General features: G+C 40.0%; 2 protein-coding genes across 2 annotated transcripts in view; both read left to right on the forward strand.

Annotated features, from left to right (window-relative positions):
* The window catches only part of NAA15 (N-alpha-acetyltransferase 15, NatA auxiliary subunit), a 34,687-nt gene extending 23,651 nt beyond the window's left edge, over window positions 1–11,036 (forward strand). The window contains exons 12-20 of the mRNA XM_083519970.1: window positions 362–514; window positions 1,208–1,336; window positions 2,707–2,920; window positions 3,822–4,015; window positions 4,985–5,093; window positions 6,338–6,436; window positions 7,498–7,641; window positions 9,218–9,315; window positions 9,621–11,036. Of these exons, the coding sequence (XP_083376096.1) occupies window positions 362–514; window positions 1,208–1,336; window positions 2,707–2,920; window positions 3,822–4,015; window positions 4,985–5,093; window positions 6,338–6,436; window positions 7,498–7,641; window positions 9,218–9,315; window positions 9,621–9,821 (1,341 nt within the window). The 3' untranslated portion in view covers window positions 9,822–11,036. The remainder of the gene's footprint in view (window positions 1–361; window positions 515–1,207; window positions 1,337–2,706; window positions 2,921–3,821; window positions 4,016–4,984; window positions 5,094–6,337; window positions 6,437–7,497; window positions 7,642–9,217; window positions 9,316–9,620) is intronic.
* A 589-nt stretch (window positions 11,037–11,625) lies between these two features.
* On the forward strand, window positions 11,626–18,947 carry RAB33B (RAB33B, member RAS oncogene family). Its single transcript, XM_083520147.1, has 2 exons — window positions 11,626–13,737; window positions 15,054–18,947. The coding sequence occupies exons 1-2, from the start codon at window positions 13,495–13,497 to the stop codon at window positions 15,492–15,494; spliced, it is 684 nt and encodes a 227-aa protein (XP_083376273.1). The 5' UTR covers window positions 11,626–13,494; the 3' UTR covers window positions 15,495–18,947.
* The last annotated feature ends 119 nt before the right edge of the window (window positions 18,948–19,066 follow it).

Here is a 19,066-nt window from a genome sequence, read left to right on the forward strand (position 1 = left end):
TGGTGCCCTCCAGGTGTTTTAGAATACAACTGCTGCCGCCTTCAGCCAGCATGGCTGGTTGTGCATGATAATGGTTGAAGTCCAGAGCATCTGGAGGACGCCATGTTGACTAACCCTGATTTAAGTTCTAATCCTACGCACAGTTACTTGGAAATAAACTCCCTTGAGCATTGTGACCTTTGTTTCAGAGTAAACGTAATTGTATTGTTAGGGTTGGGATTTGTTTTCGGCCTGTTGAGAATGAGAAGCAGTACTGAGTATGTTACTCGCCCCTTTCATACTTTTATCTTTGCATTGAATTGAACCTGGCAAACTACAGTTTACTGCATTATCCAGCTTACTTTTGTCTTGTCTTCTCAAGCATGCTGGAAACATAAAAGAAGCTGCAAGATGGATGGATGAGGCTCAAGCTCTGGACACAGCAGACAGGTTTATTAACTCCAAATGTGCAAAGTACATGTTGAAAGCCAACTTGATAAAGGAAGCAGAAGAAATGTGTTCCAAATTTACAAGGGTTTGTTTGATTTACTGTACTTTTTAGCTTACTGTGCTCTTCGTAGGCCATTGCTTTGAACAGTCCTGCATATTCAGTTATTAAAAAGAGTTTTAGGGGTTACTTGGATGCCAAAGCATGGGATAAAAGCATGTAAGTAAATCAGTGTCTGAATTGGGGGTAACTAGCCCCCTCCAGGTGGTTTAGACTGCAACTCCCGTCACCCAAGCTATCATGGCCAACAGTCAAGGCTGATGGGAGTTGAAGTTCACAGCATCCAGAGGTCACCACAGTTGGTTACTCCTGGTCTGAAGGAAGCTGTTATTGTCATTAAAGTAAAGCATTTCAGTTTCTAGATGAGGTTTTTCCTTTTACTAACGTTGACTTTCCTACTTGTCCCCCAGTCACAGCAACAAAGCAGTTCAGCGTATACTAGAATGCCCCTTTTGACCTTCTTGCACATTCAAATTTTTGAAATTCACATTTGGACACAGTATTGATGTGTCGTTTCTTGTCTGTTGCACTTGTTTGCAATGTTGGACATACTATGTAAGCATGTTTTTCTTGCTGTAAGAAAGACGAAAACGTTTTTTAGAAATACCTTTCAGAGTCAAAATATTTGATATTCTTTTTAGTTAACTGTATATTTATAAGCTGAATATTTGTAGCAGCTTGCCTTGTATTTATTTATTTTTTCTAATTTTTCCTTTCTAGGAAGGGACTTCAGCAGTGGAAAACTTGAATGAAATGCAGTGCATGTGGTTCCAGACAGAATGTGCCCAAGCTTATAAAGCAATGAATAAATTTGGAGAAGCACTTAAAAAATGCCATGAAATTGAGAGAGTATGTACCTGATGACCAATTTAATATTTCTTAGTGGTCCGTTCTCGGGAATCAAGTCTGACGAATCTCTTAAGTGTATTGTTCTGAACCTCAAAAGTATCTAAACATGGGCTGTGCTTTATCTCTCATTATACTGCTTAAGGCCATAATTTATAATGCGTTCAATTCAGACATATCACCAAAACATAGTTTGATGATGGAGAAGAATCTGTGGGACCGTACGTTCCATTTCCCTATTCCCCTGTCACATTCAGGTTTCCTTCCCCGTGTTTTTGGTTTCGCTAACCCTAGCTTACCATGACATTTGAATTTGCAAAGTACGGTTTCCACAGTTTGCAGTTCCACTTCAAACCTTGTTTGGAATCAAAGACATCATTTAGATAGCATGGAAAACTACAGAAAAGAAGAGGAGAGCATGTGAGCCTATAGAGCAGTGTTTCCCAAACTTTTTTGGGCAACGGCACACCTGTTTACTGAAAAAAATCTCGCGGCACACCACCATTAAAGCCCCGCCCCGTGACGTCAGCGCGCAGCGTCACGCCGGGAGGGACGCACGAAAGTGAAAGTTTTTTCCCTCCCCCTTGCCGGGGAACCTCCAAGCTTTGGGGGTGGGAGGAGGCAGCAGAGCGAGGGACTGAGGGACGGCGGCAACTGAGGCGGCGGCGGCTGTTGTGGTGGCGGCGATAGCGGGCGGAGGAGGGGGCGGCGGCGGGGCTTGAGGAGCCGTCGCCGGGAGTTGCTGCTGCTGTTGTTGCTGCTGCTGCCCGGACATGCCGGCCTCCTCCTCCTCCGCTGTCTTGCGCTCCTCCCTTTTGCACGCGCTGCCCCGCCGCTCGGCACCACCACCGCGGAGCCGCACCCGGCTCGACGCGGATCCTCGCCGCCTCTGCCTCTCACCGCCCGACTCGCCCGCCTCCCTCCCACGGCACACCAGCCAATGTCTCACGGCACAGTAGTGTGCCGCGGAACACCGGTTGGGAAACACTGCTATAGAGAATGTTCCTCATTTGCCAAACTGTTATTCGGAATTGCCTCTGATTTGACACTAGTTTTTGAAATACGTTCCAATGTAAGACTGCTGTATGCAGTGCTTGCATAATGCCATATCTAATTTGGCCTTCAGAGTTGCAAAGGTTCAGTCCTGGCTTGCTACGAGAGAGCCTTTTGAACTAGAGATACCAGGGACTGAATCATGACTTTCTGTCTGGTTGTTGTGCATGATTTATCACTGAATTATGGCCTCTTTATGCTAAATTTTGGGTTCTGCTTGATTGTGTTATCAGTGCTTCTGTTTATGGTTCTGAAGTTTAGTTTTGGAACTTTTCTCGTTGTACTTCCCATGCTTACTAAATAACATGATATTTTGTTAGCATTTTGTAGAAATCACAGATGACCAATTTGACTTCCACACATACTGTATGAGGAAAATCACGCTTCGATCATACGTGGACTTGTTGAAGCTAGAAGATGTACTTCGACAGCACCCATTTTATTTTAAGGCAGCAAGAATTGCCATAGAAATATACTTGAAGCTTCATGATAACCCTCTGACAGATGAGAACAAAGAGCATGAGGCTGACACAGGTAGAAGTTGCTTCTAGTATTTTATGGCTCATTTCTCACGCAATGTTAAACCACACTTTAAAATAAACTATGGTTTAACACACTCAAACTCCTTGCTCCTTCCCTGCTCCTCACTGTGCCATGTGGGAAAGGAAACAAGCCAGAATCTGGCCGGTCATAATGCTTGTGGTTTGTTTGGAGGAACAAAGATTGGCCTTTGCTCATGGTTTGCTGGAGAGAAACAAACCATGAGACCTAGTTTGCACATCGCAAAGCAGTCTTGTTTCCCAGCTTGTTTCCTTCACAGAGCAGCATAGCCAGGAGCAAATGAGGAGTAAAGGGCTTTTGCAAGTTGAACCATAGTTTATTCTAAACTATGCTTTTTGTATATACTGAGCCATATTGTCCTTTTGTGTCATTTCCATTGCCATGAGACACAAAATTGGTGGGGGGAGTTGTGATGCTGTAAAAGGTGAATGCTGTGCTATGCTTGCTTGCTTTTTGTATTTTTTTAAATAAAATAAACCAGGTCAAAAATTTAAATATATAGTTTACAGTTTAAGGAGTTGCAGTGTTATATATTGGCCATCCAATAACTTTTTTAAAACATCCTAACTATACATTCACATGGACTTCATATTCTGAAAATGTACAAATTAAGGGTTCTGCTTATTTTCTTGATCTTCTGGGATAAGTTACAAAATGTATATTGTGGCAATCCAAGTAGTTCTGGGTGAGGCTGCATTATAGATAAGCCACTATGCCTTTTCTAACGGAAGTCATCCAGGTTTGGGCCATGATTTGGAATTTGAGAAGACTTGTTTAGGAAATGGTATTAATAACCTGAGCTGCAAGAATCTAGGGTTTGCTATTTTAAAGGAATCGTTCTATTCATAATTAACAAAGTATTTTTTCTGTATAGCAAATATGTCAGATAAGGAGCTAAAGAAGCTACGTAATAAGCAGAGGAGGGCTCAGAAAAAGGCTCAGTTGGAGGAGGAGAAAAAGAACGCTGAAAAAGAGAAGCAGCAACGAAACCAGAAAAAGAAGAAAGATGACGACGATGAAGAAATTGGAGGACCAAAGGAAGAGCTTATTCCTGAAAAACTAGCAAAGGTATTGAAACTTGGGAATGTAAATTGTGTTTCAGCAACTATTTACACAGAACTATTTAAAGAGACTCCCACACAAAAGCATATCACTCTAAAAGTGACTCTTGCATGCTGACTCAATCACAAGTAGCAGCTTCTGTCAGGGCATTTTCACAGTTGTTGTTCTGTTGCACTGAAGAATGAAACCAGAAACAACTGAATCATTTGTGCTTCTTCAAGTGCTTTGAATATGAACCGCTTCTTGGGGCAGGTGAGACTCGCTTTGACAAAACCCAAATCACTTTATTCAGCCCCTTCAACTGCGTTAGGGAGTTCCCAAAGGGAACTGATGTTGGGCTGTGCATGGTGCGCTCCAAGCAGGAGGACTTCAAAGCTCCTTTCAAAGGGTATTGCAGGCAGCAGCTGTCAGCTGATTGGTGTTGTCTGTAAACTCCTTTTTGGCTCAGCTTCGACTTTACCTGCCTCATATATAGCATCATGTAAGTGGGCATGCCTCTGTGAAGATGAGTTTGAGGGCCAAATGTTGTGCTTTATCAGCATTTGAATTGGGTCCATATAAGGACACATACACCTGTTTTATCTGGGATGTATGAATGAAGGCCTTATATATTGCAAGGAACCCAGTATAGAGATAATGCACATTTGCTCCACCTGTGTAGCCCAGACCTTAGTGACAGGGATATCTAGTACCAGGAGGCCAGATTTTGCTTAAAACCACAAGATTTGTATGCAATTCTTTACTTTTGCCTGTAGAAATGAATAGCAGCCACTTATAAGGGATATGGACTGTATTTGTTGCCAGGAATAAATCTGCTCCTTGCCTCTACTGACATTGGGCACTAAGAATGAAAGAGTTCTAGTTTCTTCATTGGTGTTTGTCAGGAAAAGCAGTGTTTCTGTCTGACAGTTGTTCTTCTGAAAAGTCCTCATGCAACTTTTTCCTGTTTTGTCACCCCAAAAAATGTATGTTTAGGTTGAAGCTCCTTTGGAGGAAGCTATTAAGTTTTTAACTCCGTTGAAGAACTTGGTGAAGAACAAAATAGAAACCCATCTTTTTGCCTTTGAAATTTACTTCAGGAAAGGTAAGTGGAAGGTAGAATGAAGTGGAAATACACCAGTGTACAAAAGCAAGACTCATGCAGATGTTAGAAGGAGCAGGAGTCTTCCTGTTTTCTTCCATACCAGACTGGGCCTTGAGATGGAGTGTTCAGACACCTTCCGCACTTGGGTATCAATTGTAATGAGTTGCCATTATTTTCTTAGGAGTTCTTTTTATAAACAAATAATCCTCTTGTAAATAAGTTGAGAACCCTACACAAAAGGAAACCATGTTTCAGAAGATTAAAAAAAAATTCTCTTGCAGAATTGTTTTATGCATTGTTTGTGATTGCCAAGAGCTTGAGGACTCCGTTGGCCCTAAGGTGGTCTATATCAACAAATTTTGATTGTCAGAACTGACAGTCTGGAAGAAATGTTATTTCCGATATTTAGATTACATTTTTTAAAAATCTAACTCTCTCACTGCTTGGCATTTAGTATGCAAGCTAAAAGGCATTGCTGCCTCTTGTAGTATGTCAGGTTTATGAGAAAAAAATAGTAATCTTTATAAAACCAATAACTTTCCAGTATTAGCCATATAAACAAAAAAAAAAAAAAGAATTTCCTAAACATACCATAGAATAATTAAAATATTTCACGAAGCTAAGTCTAGATCAAAGGCCCTGTACACATGGGGACACCCAGCCAGATGGGTGGGGTATAAATAATAATAATAATAATAATAATAATAATAATAATAATAATAACAATAATAGATCATTCCCCCCCCCCCTACATAGCTTTCCAGTCCAGCAGCTTCTCACAGTCGCTAAACAAATGCCTTTGGGAAGCCTCCAAGCAGGATCTAAGTGCAACAGCGCTATCCGCATTATCAGACTTCTTAAAATGGCCCCCCCAACTTCTAGGAGAAGCCTTTAGAAGGCAGGAGTGCTGTGCTAGAAAAGCTTCAGTTCACTAGCAGAAATGTTTTCCATTTGCACTTGCTCTTTAGGTCCAAGCCAGCTTATTTTGTTTCGTATTTCCCAGAACTCACTGCATTTAAGTTGAATAAAACTTGTTATATTGGTATATAGGTTGCAGGTATATCCCTCTGCTGAAAATGTAGAACATATCATTTATTCTAATCATTATAATTTCAAATGTAATTATCTTGATCATAACATCTAAAGTATAATGAGGCTTTCTGTTTTATTTATTTGCTGAGTCTAATTCCCTAGTACATTAGAACATCTTGTAATGTGGTGCCAATTTATTTTGTCTCCTGCAGAAAAATTCCTCCTTATGCTGCAGTCTGTGAAGAGAGCATTTGCTATTGACCCTAGTCATCCATGGCTCCATGAGTGTATGATTCACCTCTTCAGCAGTGGTATGAACCTACCAATCATAATTCCAGACGCTGTTATAGTCAGTCATACCTTACACCTGACAAGGACTATGAGCAGTTTACTCAAATACAAACAGCAAAATTCATTGTATTTTCTGATTTGTTTTGATATTTCTTTAAAAGGAGTGCATGGATCTGTCCAGTTTCTCTCTCTCCTCCCTCAGTTTATCTTTCAGTTACTGCATAATATTTGCAAGCTTAAAATGCTTGGTTCAATATGCTACCTTTTATCATTATGGTCCTCTTCAGAAAAGGGAGGAAATTGCACAATACTAGGGTGTTGTTGTTTTTTTAGAATCAATATGTTGACGAAATACATGAGCAATAAAGAAAAGAATGGCTGGGATTGGGGTGGGGCCATGTTCTTGGAGATAGACAAAAGGCAGGAAAGCTCTGTCCGCAACTCTGTTTGGTTTCTCATTGTAAAGCAGGGCTTATGTACTTCCAAGTGATTATCAAATTTCACCCTGGAGAACCAAAACTTGTCAGAATAAACAGCACTGAACTAGACAGACCATTTCTGTCACTCAGTATAAAGTACAGTGGTACCTTGGTTTAAGAACAGCTTAGTTTATGAACAACTTGGATTAAGAACGCTGCAAACCCAGAAGTAGGTGTTTTGGTTTGTGAACTTTGCCTTGGAAGCAGAACATGTTTCATTTCCTGTTGAGTCTGTTCCATTTGTAAATTGAATCCCCCGCTGCTATGGGAAAACACGCCTTGGTTTAAGAACCTTTGGTTTAAGAATGGACTTCCGGAATGGATTAAGTTCGTAAACCAATTTTTAATTTAAAAAATAATAATAAAGCAAGCATATTGAATTAAGCGAGATGAGCGCCGCAACCCCAGAGTCGGCCACGACTGTACCTAATGGTCAGGGGTCCCTTTACCTTTTTTATTCTGCTATAAATTCAAAACTACTATTCATTTAACTCTGACAGGCCATCTTGGGGCTTTAATAGAAGAAGCAACTACAATCTTTAATAAGTGTATTAAAGCATAACGTATTCTGCAGCAGTTAACTGTGTTTTCTAACATTACAGTTTCTGAAAGCAAAGATCTACCAGAAACAGTCAGAACAGTGTTGAATCAAGAAATGAATCGGCTTTTTGGTGCAACTAATCCAAAGAACTTCAATGAAACTTTCCTTAAACAGAACTATGATTCACTACCACACAGATTATCTGGTATGTAATTTGCTGCATATTCCAAGTTTATCTTGACAGTTTTTAATTTTGCTGCCAAGTAATGTACCACTCTTGGTCTTAAACGTGAGATCTTGTCTACCATACCAATTGCATTCATGCCAGTTTATGGCAAGACGGCTTTCATCAATCCAGAAACATTAGAATGTATTTCTTTCAAGAGTCAGGATACTAGAGACAAGGTACATGTTCAGTTTTATGTGAGGGATCAAATGTTTGAATGATCTCTCATATTAAAAATAAACATCCCTGTGCAATTTTTTTTCTTTTTAATCAAGTTTAGTCATTGGAAACCCAGTATTACACTGCTGCTTATTTCCATCTTAGAGCTGGGATGTCTTGACTGTTCCATTGCATAATAGATATACAGACTCATAATATTATAATTCTAGTGTTTCAGATTTTTTAACTAATTCTTCGTAATGAGGTAGCTGAGCAAAGGAGGTGGCATAAAGGAGGTGACATCACAGTTGCTGTCACAGGCTCGGCAAAAGTAGCACAAAGACGAGCTAGATCTTAAAGTAATGCTATTAAAATCCTACCTTTAGCAGTTAAGCATAACTAGTTAATGAGAGGAGTGTTTTGTAGTAGGCAGTTATCAAAGTAATGGGATATTGGTATTATGATACTAGTTTTACTAAGATAAGTTATATAGTCTTACCCAGTAGCAGGCTGATGATTCTTTCATAACATATGTAAAGGAGGCTTTGAAAGCATTGTGCATGTTGGATTCTTAGACTGTGTAATGGTAACAGTTTACCATTTTTTAAAAAGACTGCCTGAACCTTTTCTATTACTTGACATTAAGCCCTGGGTAGCAATCTGTGTTTGATGTTATTGCAGTTAGTCCCATTTATAAATTTTCCAAACAACAACAAGGCAAAATTAGCAACTTTGCTTTTGTTTCTTTGATAGATTAGGTTATCTCTTACTGTCAAGTAAGAAATTACAGTTAAAATGTAACCTTTCTAGGTTGTGATCTCACAATGCTGCATACACATTTCCATATTTACAAATAGAGGCTTGGAATCTGAATTTCTCTAAACGGACAAATCCAGTTGGCAGAAGTGCACCCCAGCCCATGGAGTCCCGTGTGCTAAGTTAGGACGTAGGAAACTGTCATATACTATTGGTCCATGTAAGCAGTTGCTCTGCCATTGAGTTAAAACCCTTCACCTTCGGGATCCTCCAGAACTTCTGCCACTTCAGTCAGCGGGAGCTCCTGCTCAGTTGAAAGCCATTCCATTCATAGAACACTTCAGATACAAGTCAGAGGGTTTATAGAGCAAAGTGAGAGGGAGAGTTAGTAAGCCCCTCATTTCCCATTCCATACGCCAGACCAGGATATAAGATTCCTATCTTGATCCTAAACTCATTGGCCTTGCTGCAATTACCCACATACTCAGGGCTTATTCTACCCAAAGGGCACATCTAGTTTACAAAATGGAAATGCCCACTTGCAAAAAACAGATTGGCCACATCTGAAAGTAACTTTAAGAGATCACAGCCTTTTTGTTTCAGTTTTATGGTTAACGGAATGACTTCCCCTCTCTCCTAGCTGCCAAAATGGTGTATTATTTGGATTCTACTAGCCAGAAAAGAGCTGTGGAGCTGGCAACTTGCCTTGATGAATCCCTCACAAACAGAAATCTTCAGGTAAATATGTCTGATATACAGAATGGTTTGTTATCTTAGCAGCAAGTGTACCTTTTCCAAATGATACAACAAACCCTTGGTTAAAATTGCTCCGCAGTTAGTGGAACTTGTAATATTTAATAAATCTCTAGGAAGCAGAAAAAGCATCCTTTTCATAGTATTCTAATGTAAGGTAAGAAACATGTAAATATTAAACATTCAAGCAAGAAAATAATATTTTAAAATAATGAAAACAGAACTAGCAGTAATGTGAATTGATACACAGGATCTTTTAAAAGGATTAACACTGTGTTTTCACATTTTAGACTTGTATCGAGGTATTGGAAGCATTGAATGATGGTAGCCTTGGAGACTGTAAAGAAGCAGCTGAAATGTACAGAGCAAATTGTCATAAGCTTTTCCCTTATGCTTTGGCTTTTATGCCCCCTGGATATGAAGAGGATATGAAGATCACAATTAATGGAGATATATCTGCAGAAACTGAAGAATTGGCCAATGAAATATGAACTTTTTTAAAGGAGTGGAATGATTTTGGACCGTATCTGGTGTATAATATTTTTGTCACGCACCTGCTGAATTGTTCTAACCTACACAGAATGGAAGGAGTAAAAATGGTTGCCTTCAAAGTTTTACTTTTTTTATCCTGCTGACGAGTATATAATATAAAGTAACGTATTACTGGATATAGGTGGCTCAGTTAAAAGAAAAACTAAGCACTGCTAAAATTGAAAAGTATCCTTTATCTACATACCCCATTTTAAACTAATTTATATGGAATCTGAAGGCTTAACACCCATTGGAGCAGGTGTGTGGCAGAAATATTACTTTAAATTTGTCTTGTTGAGATGACTATCTCAGACAGCAAAAATGCTGTTTTAGCACTGGATCCTTTTCACTGAGCACAAAGAGTTGTTGGGGCTTTAACATCTGACTGATTTTGATACAGAGATGATTCTACCCTTTGGAAGTATGCAATGTGAATCACTATTTGCAGACAAACCTGCAATACATATATAATGCTGTTGTAGAGACTGGGATTTAAAATATGAAGCAAAATAACGAAACATAAGGTGTTCAATTAGCTTGTTGTGTCTCCGAAATTCACTGCACGTGATCAGTTTGGTGTTCTTGCACCACAGTTTTTAAATGAAGGAACCAGTTAGAACATACTTTGTTTTTATTAAAAATTGAAAAGAAATCAACACTGCTGTTCAGGAGATGAGCATGATGACAGCATCATTTGGCTGTACATGTTAAAACTGTAATGCAAGAACCAAATGAAATTATGCACTGTGATGTGGCACCAACTCATTAAAAAGACAGCATGTATTTTTCACGTACAGTGAAAATATAAATGAACATAACTATGGCTTGAAAATTCAAAGAGTGGAACTCCTGACTTCCAATTTGTGACTGATCGAGAGACTAATTGTTTAAAACCTCAGCAGGCCTTGTTCATGTTATGCAGAAAAAAGTGCTGCAGTTTAGATACCTCTGGAACTTTTCCACAGTGTCACAGGTTTGTAATACTTGAAGCCCTACATTTCTAAGAATATATTTCTTGCTCAGTTGTTTCAGGCAAGCCCATGACTTTGTAACTTTTAACGGGCCCGAGATTTTTTTTCAATAACAGACAAGCTTCTTATTCCTGCAGTTACAGATGTAATTTCCTTTGTCAAACATAAGGTACCAAATATAATGCAATAAAATGTTTTGAAAAAGAGCTGTGTGGCTATAGAATTTGCAAACTGCTGTCAGAAGAGATGTAGTGCAAGACCAGTGTAACATGAATTACTTATAATAGCTTTTTGTTAGTGTTGGTGAAATCCCACAATGCATAATGCAGCAGTGCTTGGAGACACTATTTCCCCTTCCTGCCCCTCTTCTCCAATAAAGCTAACCCACAATGGCTGCTGTTGTGAACAGTAATTTGCAACTTGGCAGTAATGGTTCCGTTCCTGGAGTTAACAGTAAATATCTCTGCAAAATACAACATCTTTATGAAGACTACAAATTTAAATGAGAACTTTTATAAGCTATGAAGTTTGGGATAAGAAATCTAAGGCACAGTGTAGAAAATGGTAAAAATAATTTGCAGTATGAGAAACTTGACAGTTGACACTTCATGGTTTTCACTGCTGTACATCTCTTTAGAGAGATCATTACTCTTTCTGTGATAAGAAAAAATGTTAAAGGAAAGTATTGACTTGTCATTCATCTAGAGCCTTCCCCTTTTGGCATATATACATCTCTGAACAAAAGAAGTTTGTCATAACTTTGTGTTAACTGTACTACAATATTTTATATTTCCAAGAAAATAATTTTGCTGTCTGCTACTGAGACACTCTGCTACATTACATTCAAACCAAGAGCTGACTATCACACCTAGTCTGCAAATATTCAGTGTTATCTATCTGGAAACCTTAGTATCCTACGTGCTTGTTTTTCTTCCCCTTAACTTAGCCACTTTATTATCCAGCAACCCTTCAGGAAATACTTGCTGTAGTCATGATGTTCCATGGAAACTACTCTAGAATTAGCCCTATTGTCTTTCAGGATGCCACATTATTTCTAGAGTGCTTTGCTAAGAGGAGATGGGCTTGGGTTAATAATTTACACCTTTCTTTTTCCTCTTCCAGTGATGGTCAAAACTCTCTTAAGTGCTGAGATCCTACAACATAGATCACTCATTTGTGGCTTTTGTTTTTAGCAAGGATAGTATGTTTCATTATAGTTACAACTGTGTGATCTTGCAGTGACATAAATTTGAGAGGTAGGTATATATGGGCATCATATACACATAAAAACACAGTAATCTGGCCATTACTATTTAAGCAGCACACATGCACACCTTTTGTAGTGGGTCATTAAAAAATGATCAGTGTAACCTATAGGAAGGCAAAACCAAGGCAGCCCAGAGGCATAATAATCATGCTGGTCTATTTGGAAACACATTTCACTGATTTTGGTGGTACTTGCTCCGTTGTAAGCAAGTATAGGGTAGTGTTAGGTTTTTAAAAATATATTGTCCACTTAAGCAGGCAGAGGAGCTGAGCAAGGGGTGGTGCTCCATTGCACTTTGCACCCCCTGAGAAGCAAAATTAATTATGCAAAACAAGTGACGATGGACAAAGTTGCTGGGTTTTTAGAAAAAGGAATATGAGAAGTTTGGAGGAGGGTTTCTGCTGAAAAGCACTGGCTCCAGCAGGAAAGTAGAGAACAATATGTAAATAGAAGCTACTGCTCAAAGGCTCATGTATTGCTCAGGATAGCTGATCTCTGCCATGAGCTGGAACTGCGGGTAAAAAATAAGACGCTGTTCCTGCATCTTTGCTAACTCTGTAGGAGGGCGTTTCAGCAGATTGACCTGGAGTTTCCTTTTTGGCAGCTGCCCACCAGTACCGAAATTCACTCTTCTATCTACCCAGCTGTTTAAAGGCGCAAGAGCGCGGTCTACTTTTTCACCCTTTTCCAGCAATTGTGGGAGCAACAGATCTTGGCTAGGAAGAGCCCTGTTGGTCCAGTGCCCAGCCGGAAGCTGAAGTTCACGGCTTTCCCCACAGCTACTGCCAGAGGCGCTGCAAGTTTTAAAGCTTGGTCTGTGGGGTGGAATTGGCTTTTCTGGGAACTTTCTGCCCATCAGTCTCGCCGGGTGACTCCCGCTTGTATATCTGGGGACGAGAGAGAGACAGCCAGGGGTGCGAGACGCTCTTGTACTGAGGGAGGAGACTAGCACGAACTTAGCACTGGCGAACAATGACAGCCAGATGGCCGCTGCCGCCCCCAACCCACCATTTAAAGACTCGTCGATAGCATCCCACTTCTCGCGAGCTTTCGTGTTCACGTCGTCCCTGTTTCCCCCCGCAGAGGCGAGCGGAAACGCCCCCTTCCACGGCTTCGCCTTCCTCGCCTATCAGGCCCGGCCTATCCCGCGAAAGGGGCGGAGCTGTTCCTCCTACGTGGCTTAACACGCGTGAAGCGGCAGCGGCTTCCTCAGGTGCGGAAGCGAAGCGGCTTGTCAGGGAGGGGGGAAATGAGCGCGAGCGAGCGAGCGACGGGGGCGCGCGGGCCTTTTTCGCCTCTCCGCCGCGACGCGAATCCCTCCGCCAGGTTGGGCCTGAGCGACTAAGCCGCGAGTGACTCGACGCAGCGGAAGGCGCCTTCGCGGGCCCGGCGGCGATGGCGGCGGCCGAGGTGGAGTCATCGCTGGAGCTGAGCCTGTCGAGCAGCTACGCGGCGCCGGGGACGTTGCCCCCCGCGCGCTCCCGCATCTTCAAGATCATCGTCATCGGGGACTCGAACGTGGGGAAAACGTGCCTCACTTTCCGCTTTTGCGCGGGCCGCTTCCCGGAGCGCACCGAGGCCACCATCGGGGTGGATTTCCGAGAACGCGCCGTCGACATCGACGGGGAGCGCATCAAGGTGCGGAAAGCCGAGGTCAACTCCTCGGGCTGCTTTTCCCCTGCCAGGCTCAAGGGCTGTTCTGCCGGCTGCCTTGCAGCTGGCGCGTAGTAGATGCAAAGTGGCAGGGAGTCCGGGGCTGCTGCTGCTCCTTTAACAGGTGTGTGCAGAAAAGGCAGGTGCTTTGCCTCGGCAAGCGACGTCTGCTGAGATTTCCTCTGCTGCAATACTGTTATAGGTGCAGGTGGCGAAAGATTGCCGCCGGTTGGACTAGATGACCCTCGTGGTCCCTTCCACGAGGGTCATCTTACACCAGGCCACCTGGCAGGAAAGAAGTGGGCAACTCCAGTCCTGTTGCTCATCCATCCTGCCTGGAGCTGACACACGGCCAAAAATAATGGAGGTCATTTGTTATACTTGTATCTCAGTTGCTTCCCCTGAATCAAGATTTGTGTTTGTAACAATCTGAGTGCGGTAACTTGAGGAAGGCCCCCCCACCTTGAGCTTCATCGCTGAGCCCGAGGCTTGATATTATAGTTGCACCTGTAAACATGCTGTTAGTTGCACCTCTGAACCCCTTGGTCTAACTAACTGTTGTTCATGTGCTGAGTGCTGAACATGTATTAACATCACACAGTTTTGAAGATGTGCTCATATTTAGTCAAACCTGTGGCCTATTGCATCTCTTTATCCCAGTGTTTAAATAAGCTCACAGAAGTTTGCAAACACATAATGCTAGTTTGCTAGGGCCTTGCAGAATTCTTCATCCCACCTCTAGCAACATGTGGTTTCTATGCTGGTTACAGAGAAGTAGAGCTTCCATGCACCCAGCTGCATGGAATTCCTGGTTACCTTTGGGTACCAGCTAGTGCTTAAATGGAAAGTTGTGTCATCCTTATACATGTACTGTTATGTTAAGCAATGACACCTCTGCTTTTTAATTGAAATGCAAGCATGCTGATTTTTAAACCCACATAGATCCTAATTAAACTTAATACTCATGTCACAATGTGAATTTCTTGGCAAGCTCTTAATTCCTGCAATACCTCCATCTACAGTGAAAGATGCACAATTACTAATATTTAGTATAACTGTTTTTGAAAAGCTGATGCATAAAAAAGTGTTTGCAGGAAGCTTCACAGCAAAAGTTTTCATTTATGTTTTGTTGCTGTTGCTGAGATATAAAACCACTGACCTCAAAGACCCTTATGAACAGAAATCATAGCAATATAAAAGTACTGTTGAGTTAAAGTTGAAATTATGCCTTTCCACCAGCCTGAGTGAAATCATTTTTTTTCTTGTTTCTCTCCCTTCTTTCCCCTTCTTGGTACATCTAGATTCAGCTCTGGGATACAGCAGGGCAGGAGCGATTCAGGAAGAGCATGGTACAGCACTATTACAGGAATGTACACGCAGTCGTTTTTGTATATGATATGACAAATATTGCCAGTTTCCATAGTTTGCCACTGTGGATCGAGGAATGCAAACAACACTTGCTCACCAATGATATACCCCGGATTTTGGTTGGAAATAAATGCGATCTGAGAAGTGCAATTCAGGTCCCTACAGACATGGCTCAGAAATTTGCTGACACTCATAGCATGCCACTGTTTGAAACGTCTGCTAAAAACCCTAATGACAATGATCATGTGGAAGCCATATTTATGACCCTGGCTCATAAGCTCAAGAGTCACAAGCCACTCATGCTTAGTCAGCTACCCGATAACACAATTCACCTAGAACCTGCAGTAAAACCCGCCATGCCATGTTGGTGTTAGCTCACAGTATTTTTGTAGTCATCACTTTGGTCTGTTTGCCAGTGCTTTGAGAGTATGGTGTTGGTAATGTTCCAGTTTAGTAGAAATTACATTGAATCTGCTGGGCACTTTATTGTATGTTCTCACATCTGGATGTGTGCCACTCTTATCTCTGCACTTTGTTAACTGTATCATCTAAATTACTGAAGATTTATGGACATTAGATTTGTGAAGCTTGACTCTGGTCCCATTGAAGTAGCTTAGTTCTGAGATCTTTTCTCCACTAAAATAGAAATGTGTAGGTTAGGTCAAATCACTGATGCCTTTAGCATTCAATTTGAGCAGATCACGGTTCTATAGAAACCCAAAGAGTAGTATGACTTGATGATTTTAAGTGAATTACTTTTAGATAATTTGGTAAATTGATTTGTGAATTGTACTTCTATCACATGTCTTAATCATGCAATGGAATGAAGACTCGACTTGAGCACAAGTGTTAAGTCACCTCTTGCCTTCATCTCATTACTTTATCTAAACTCTAGGTTAGTTAATTATGAAAGCAAGTGTAGAGCTACGAAGTTTACTTTCTGGTTAAAGTTATGTTTGATGGCCCTCATAGTTTTGTATTCTTCTTTATATGCGAGACAGAAATGACATTGGAAAAATATCCAGGGTTATCTTTTGCACAATAAAATGAAATCATGTGAATCTCATGAAACATTGGAAATTGCATTGAAAACTGAAGCTGTAGTGGATTGTTTATTTCTGATGTAACCACAGGAGATCAGAAAGTATCCACTCAATTGTGGTATTGCTCTGGAGGCGAAACCATCAATAGGAACGCCAGATCTTGTAGTTCAGATTCTCCCTAAATATTGTAACACTTTTTAAAAGGCTCTAACGCAATTCTAAAAATGTATCATTTATATTCATAACATTATGATATAACTTAAGGTGTATTGTTTGACTTTCATTATTAGCAGTGGTTATAACCTACACAACATACAAAATGCCAAAACGTGAGACTTGATTGGGGTACTTTTAGTACCCCAATGGAATACTATGAAGCAAATGGCCAAGGTAAAAGTCTTAGGAATGCATGGTTTCTCTTACTAAAAACAAACAGTGAATTCAAATGTAGACTGCAAATAATATAGGGGAAATCATATGCTATTCTGTGTGGTTGGCTCACTATGTTTTGCTTTTGAAATAGCATAAAATAGGAGCAACTGAACTTCAGAATCTACAATTTGTAAAAAACAACACACTACTTGTGTGCCTTAGCTATGAACACATGGAAGGAGCAGTCTATATCATCCCATAGTATCAAAAATAAAGACATAAAATATGAATGAAAGTGGCTGTTTTCCATAAGTAATATTAGCAGCTTGTTTTTAGTAACAGTTAAGAGGTCTCTTCAAATCTATTTGCAGCACAGAGTGTCTATCTATAAAGTGTTTAGAGCTGAACTTACAAGATTTCTTGCTTGATGATTTTGTGTAGACATTTCTGCTATAATAACTGCCCTCCACCTCTGGGCAGCTCAAGCTAAAGGGTAAGGGATAGGTGGGCTTTCCTGTGTTCATTGTGTAACGTGCACTACTGGCACAAGCGCCCGAGTCAGCCTTCCAGTCCTGAGTAATTGACAAGTGGAGAAATCCTGGTGCCTATCTTCATCTCCTTGCACAAATATAGCTCCAGCCTTGTATATCTATTGTTGCTAATTAGGACCATCACCCATTAAAGAAAGAAATTTGAGCTTTTATTGACTAATAAAATATTAAAGCTACAAATATTGAGGAAGGGATAAAACAGTTCTGTAGAAAATGGCATAATTTGTGTGAATGACAGATAATGGGGATTGATTTTAATTATGTTTAATCTTTGTACTCTTGCTCTTCCCTCCACTTGGAAAGCTCAAGCTGCTAACAGTAACGTGTTGTTAGAATCCTGTTAGCAGTGGCTGCCACCTGGTGTTTCTTAAGTATTAAAAACAAATATTTTACAAATCAATCAATGTTAATCAACTAGGACAGCAGGAGACAACATGGTGCCCTCTAGATGTTGTGGACTACAACTGCCCTCAGTCCTAGTCAGCTTGGCCAGTGAACAGGGATGATGGTACTTGTAGTCCAAAACATCTAGAGGCTACCGCATTGGCTGTTTCGGAAGTAAGCATTACAAACCTTAGTATAAGTGAACCTTGTGTAGGAGTTGATCTTAACTCTCTTGTTCAGTACCATATCGTAACCTTTTATTTACATGTGTCCTACATTTCACATTTCGTGTTAGCTTGCATATAACTTTTGGTTACATAAAAAGGGAAAGGAATGAAATTCAAGATACCGTTACATATTATTCTAAGAGAATGGAGTATCAGTATTATAGGCTAACACTTAAAGAACAATTTACTTAATATTCCAAATCCAATTTGCTTATATCTACTGTGTGCTACTTATTAAATGTCTTACTAAGTTTTAACCTTTACTGTAATGTTATTGAAGGCAGAAATATTAGTACAATTACTGTAATTGTAATTGCCAAATACTAGGTGCTATTCTGCTGTACATTAGCATAGTGAAGTATAAAACACTAGCTTTTATGTTTAGGAAAATCTATTGATTGCACCTTAATCAGTAAAATGCAAGGAACACAATCCACTTGCATTGTGGGCCAAATGTGTGAGAGGATTGTGTCCAAGTTTATATAGGATTATTATTATTTTGCTTATAACCAGAAGTGACAGGGTTTTTCTTGTTTAGTTTTTCTACAACACTTGAAAAAGGGAAGTTCTTTTTACTCTGTTTTGTGTATTTACTTTTGGTTTACGCACTTTCTAGAAACCATTTATTTAATATGAAGACTCTTCAGTGATTTTTAATGAAAAAATGTTCATAAATGTATATTTCTAAAATATTTCTCAAATATAGTTTACACTCCTCTTTAGAGAACTCACCTGTTTACTTCATTTTCTTAATCCATTTAAGTAAAAGATAGCTTTTAATGCAAATGTAATAATAATGTGTGCATTAAATAATATCCTAAAGAAAGTAAAAATAAAAACCAGGGTTCTATAATCAGAAGGAAGAGGGTGTTGAAGAATAAATCATGTGGCCACAACATATAGGACAACATCCCTGTATTGCTCCCAGGATAGGTCTGATAACTAATGTTGTATTTCACCCATAAATACTGATGAAATGGTTATTTTGAAACTGTTTAAACTGCTATAGTATAGTATAGAATTGTTCTATCTTATTATTGCAAAATAACATTGAGCATTGTCATCTTATCAGCACCAGTTACGTTGACAGTATCTTAAACAGAGTGTTGTTAATCCAAAATGCTTCCCCATTTAATAATGCTTTACCTACAAAATGTCAATTGTTCTTTCTAAAAGCAAAAGGAAAGATTTATTTAAATTACCACAAGTACGTGCCACTGTCTTAAACTAATAAATGCTAGCAAGTAAAATTCTGCTTTTGTCTCATTTTTCCTCACTGTAATTGCCTGTCAATTAGAAACATTCACATTGTTATGAGTGTTGTGAAGCTTCCATGTCCTGAAAGATTCTTGCTTGCCTCAGGCAGCTA

Source organism: Podarcis liolepis (genome assembly GCF_965112155.1).
Source record: "Podarcis liolepis genome assembly, chromosome: 9".
In the NCBI taxonomy this organism is placed as follows: Eukaryota; Metazoa; Chordata; class Lepidosauria; order Squamata; family Lacertidae; genus Podarcis; species Podarcis liolepis.

What these genes read in the sequence shown, in the direction of transcription:
- RAB33B (XM_083520147.1), top strand. Translation starts at nt 13,495, where the DNA reads ATGGCGGCGGCCGAGGTGGAGTCATCGCTGGAGCTGAGCCTGTCGAGC. An exon ending in TCGACGGGGAGCGCATCAAG is followed by an intron (nt 13,738 to 15,053) that starts GTGCGGAAAGCC and finishes TGGTACATCTAG; the next exon opens with ATTCAGCTCTGGGATACAGC.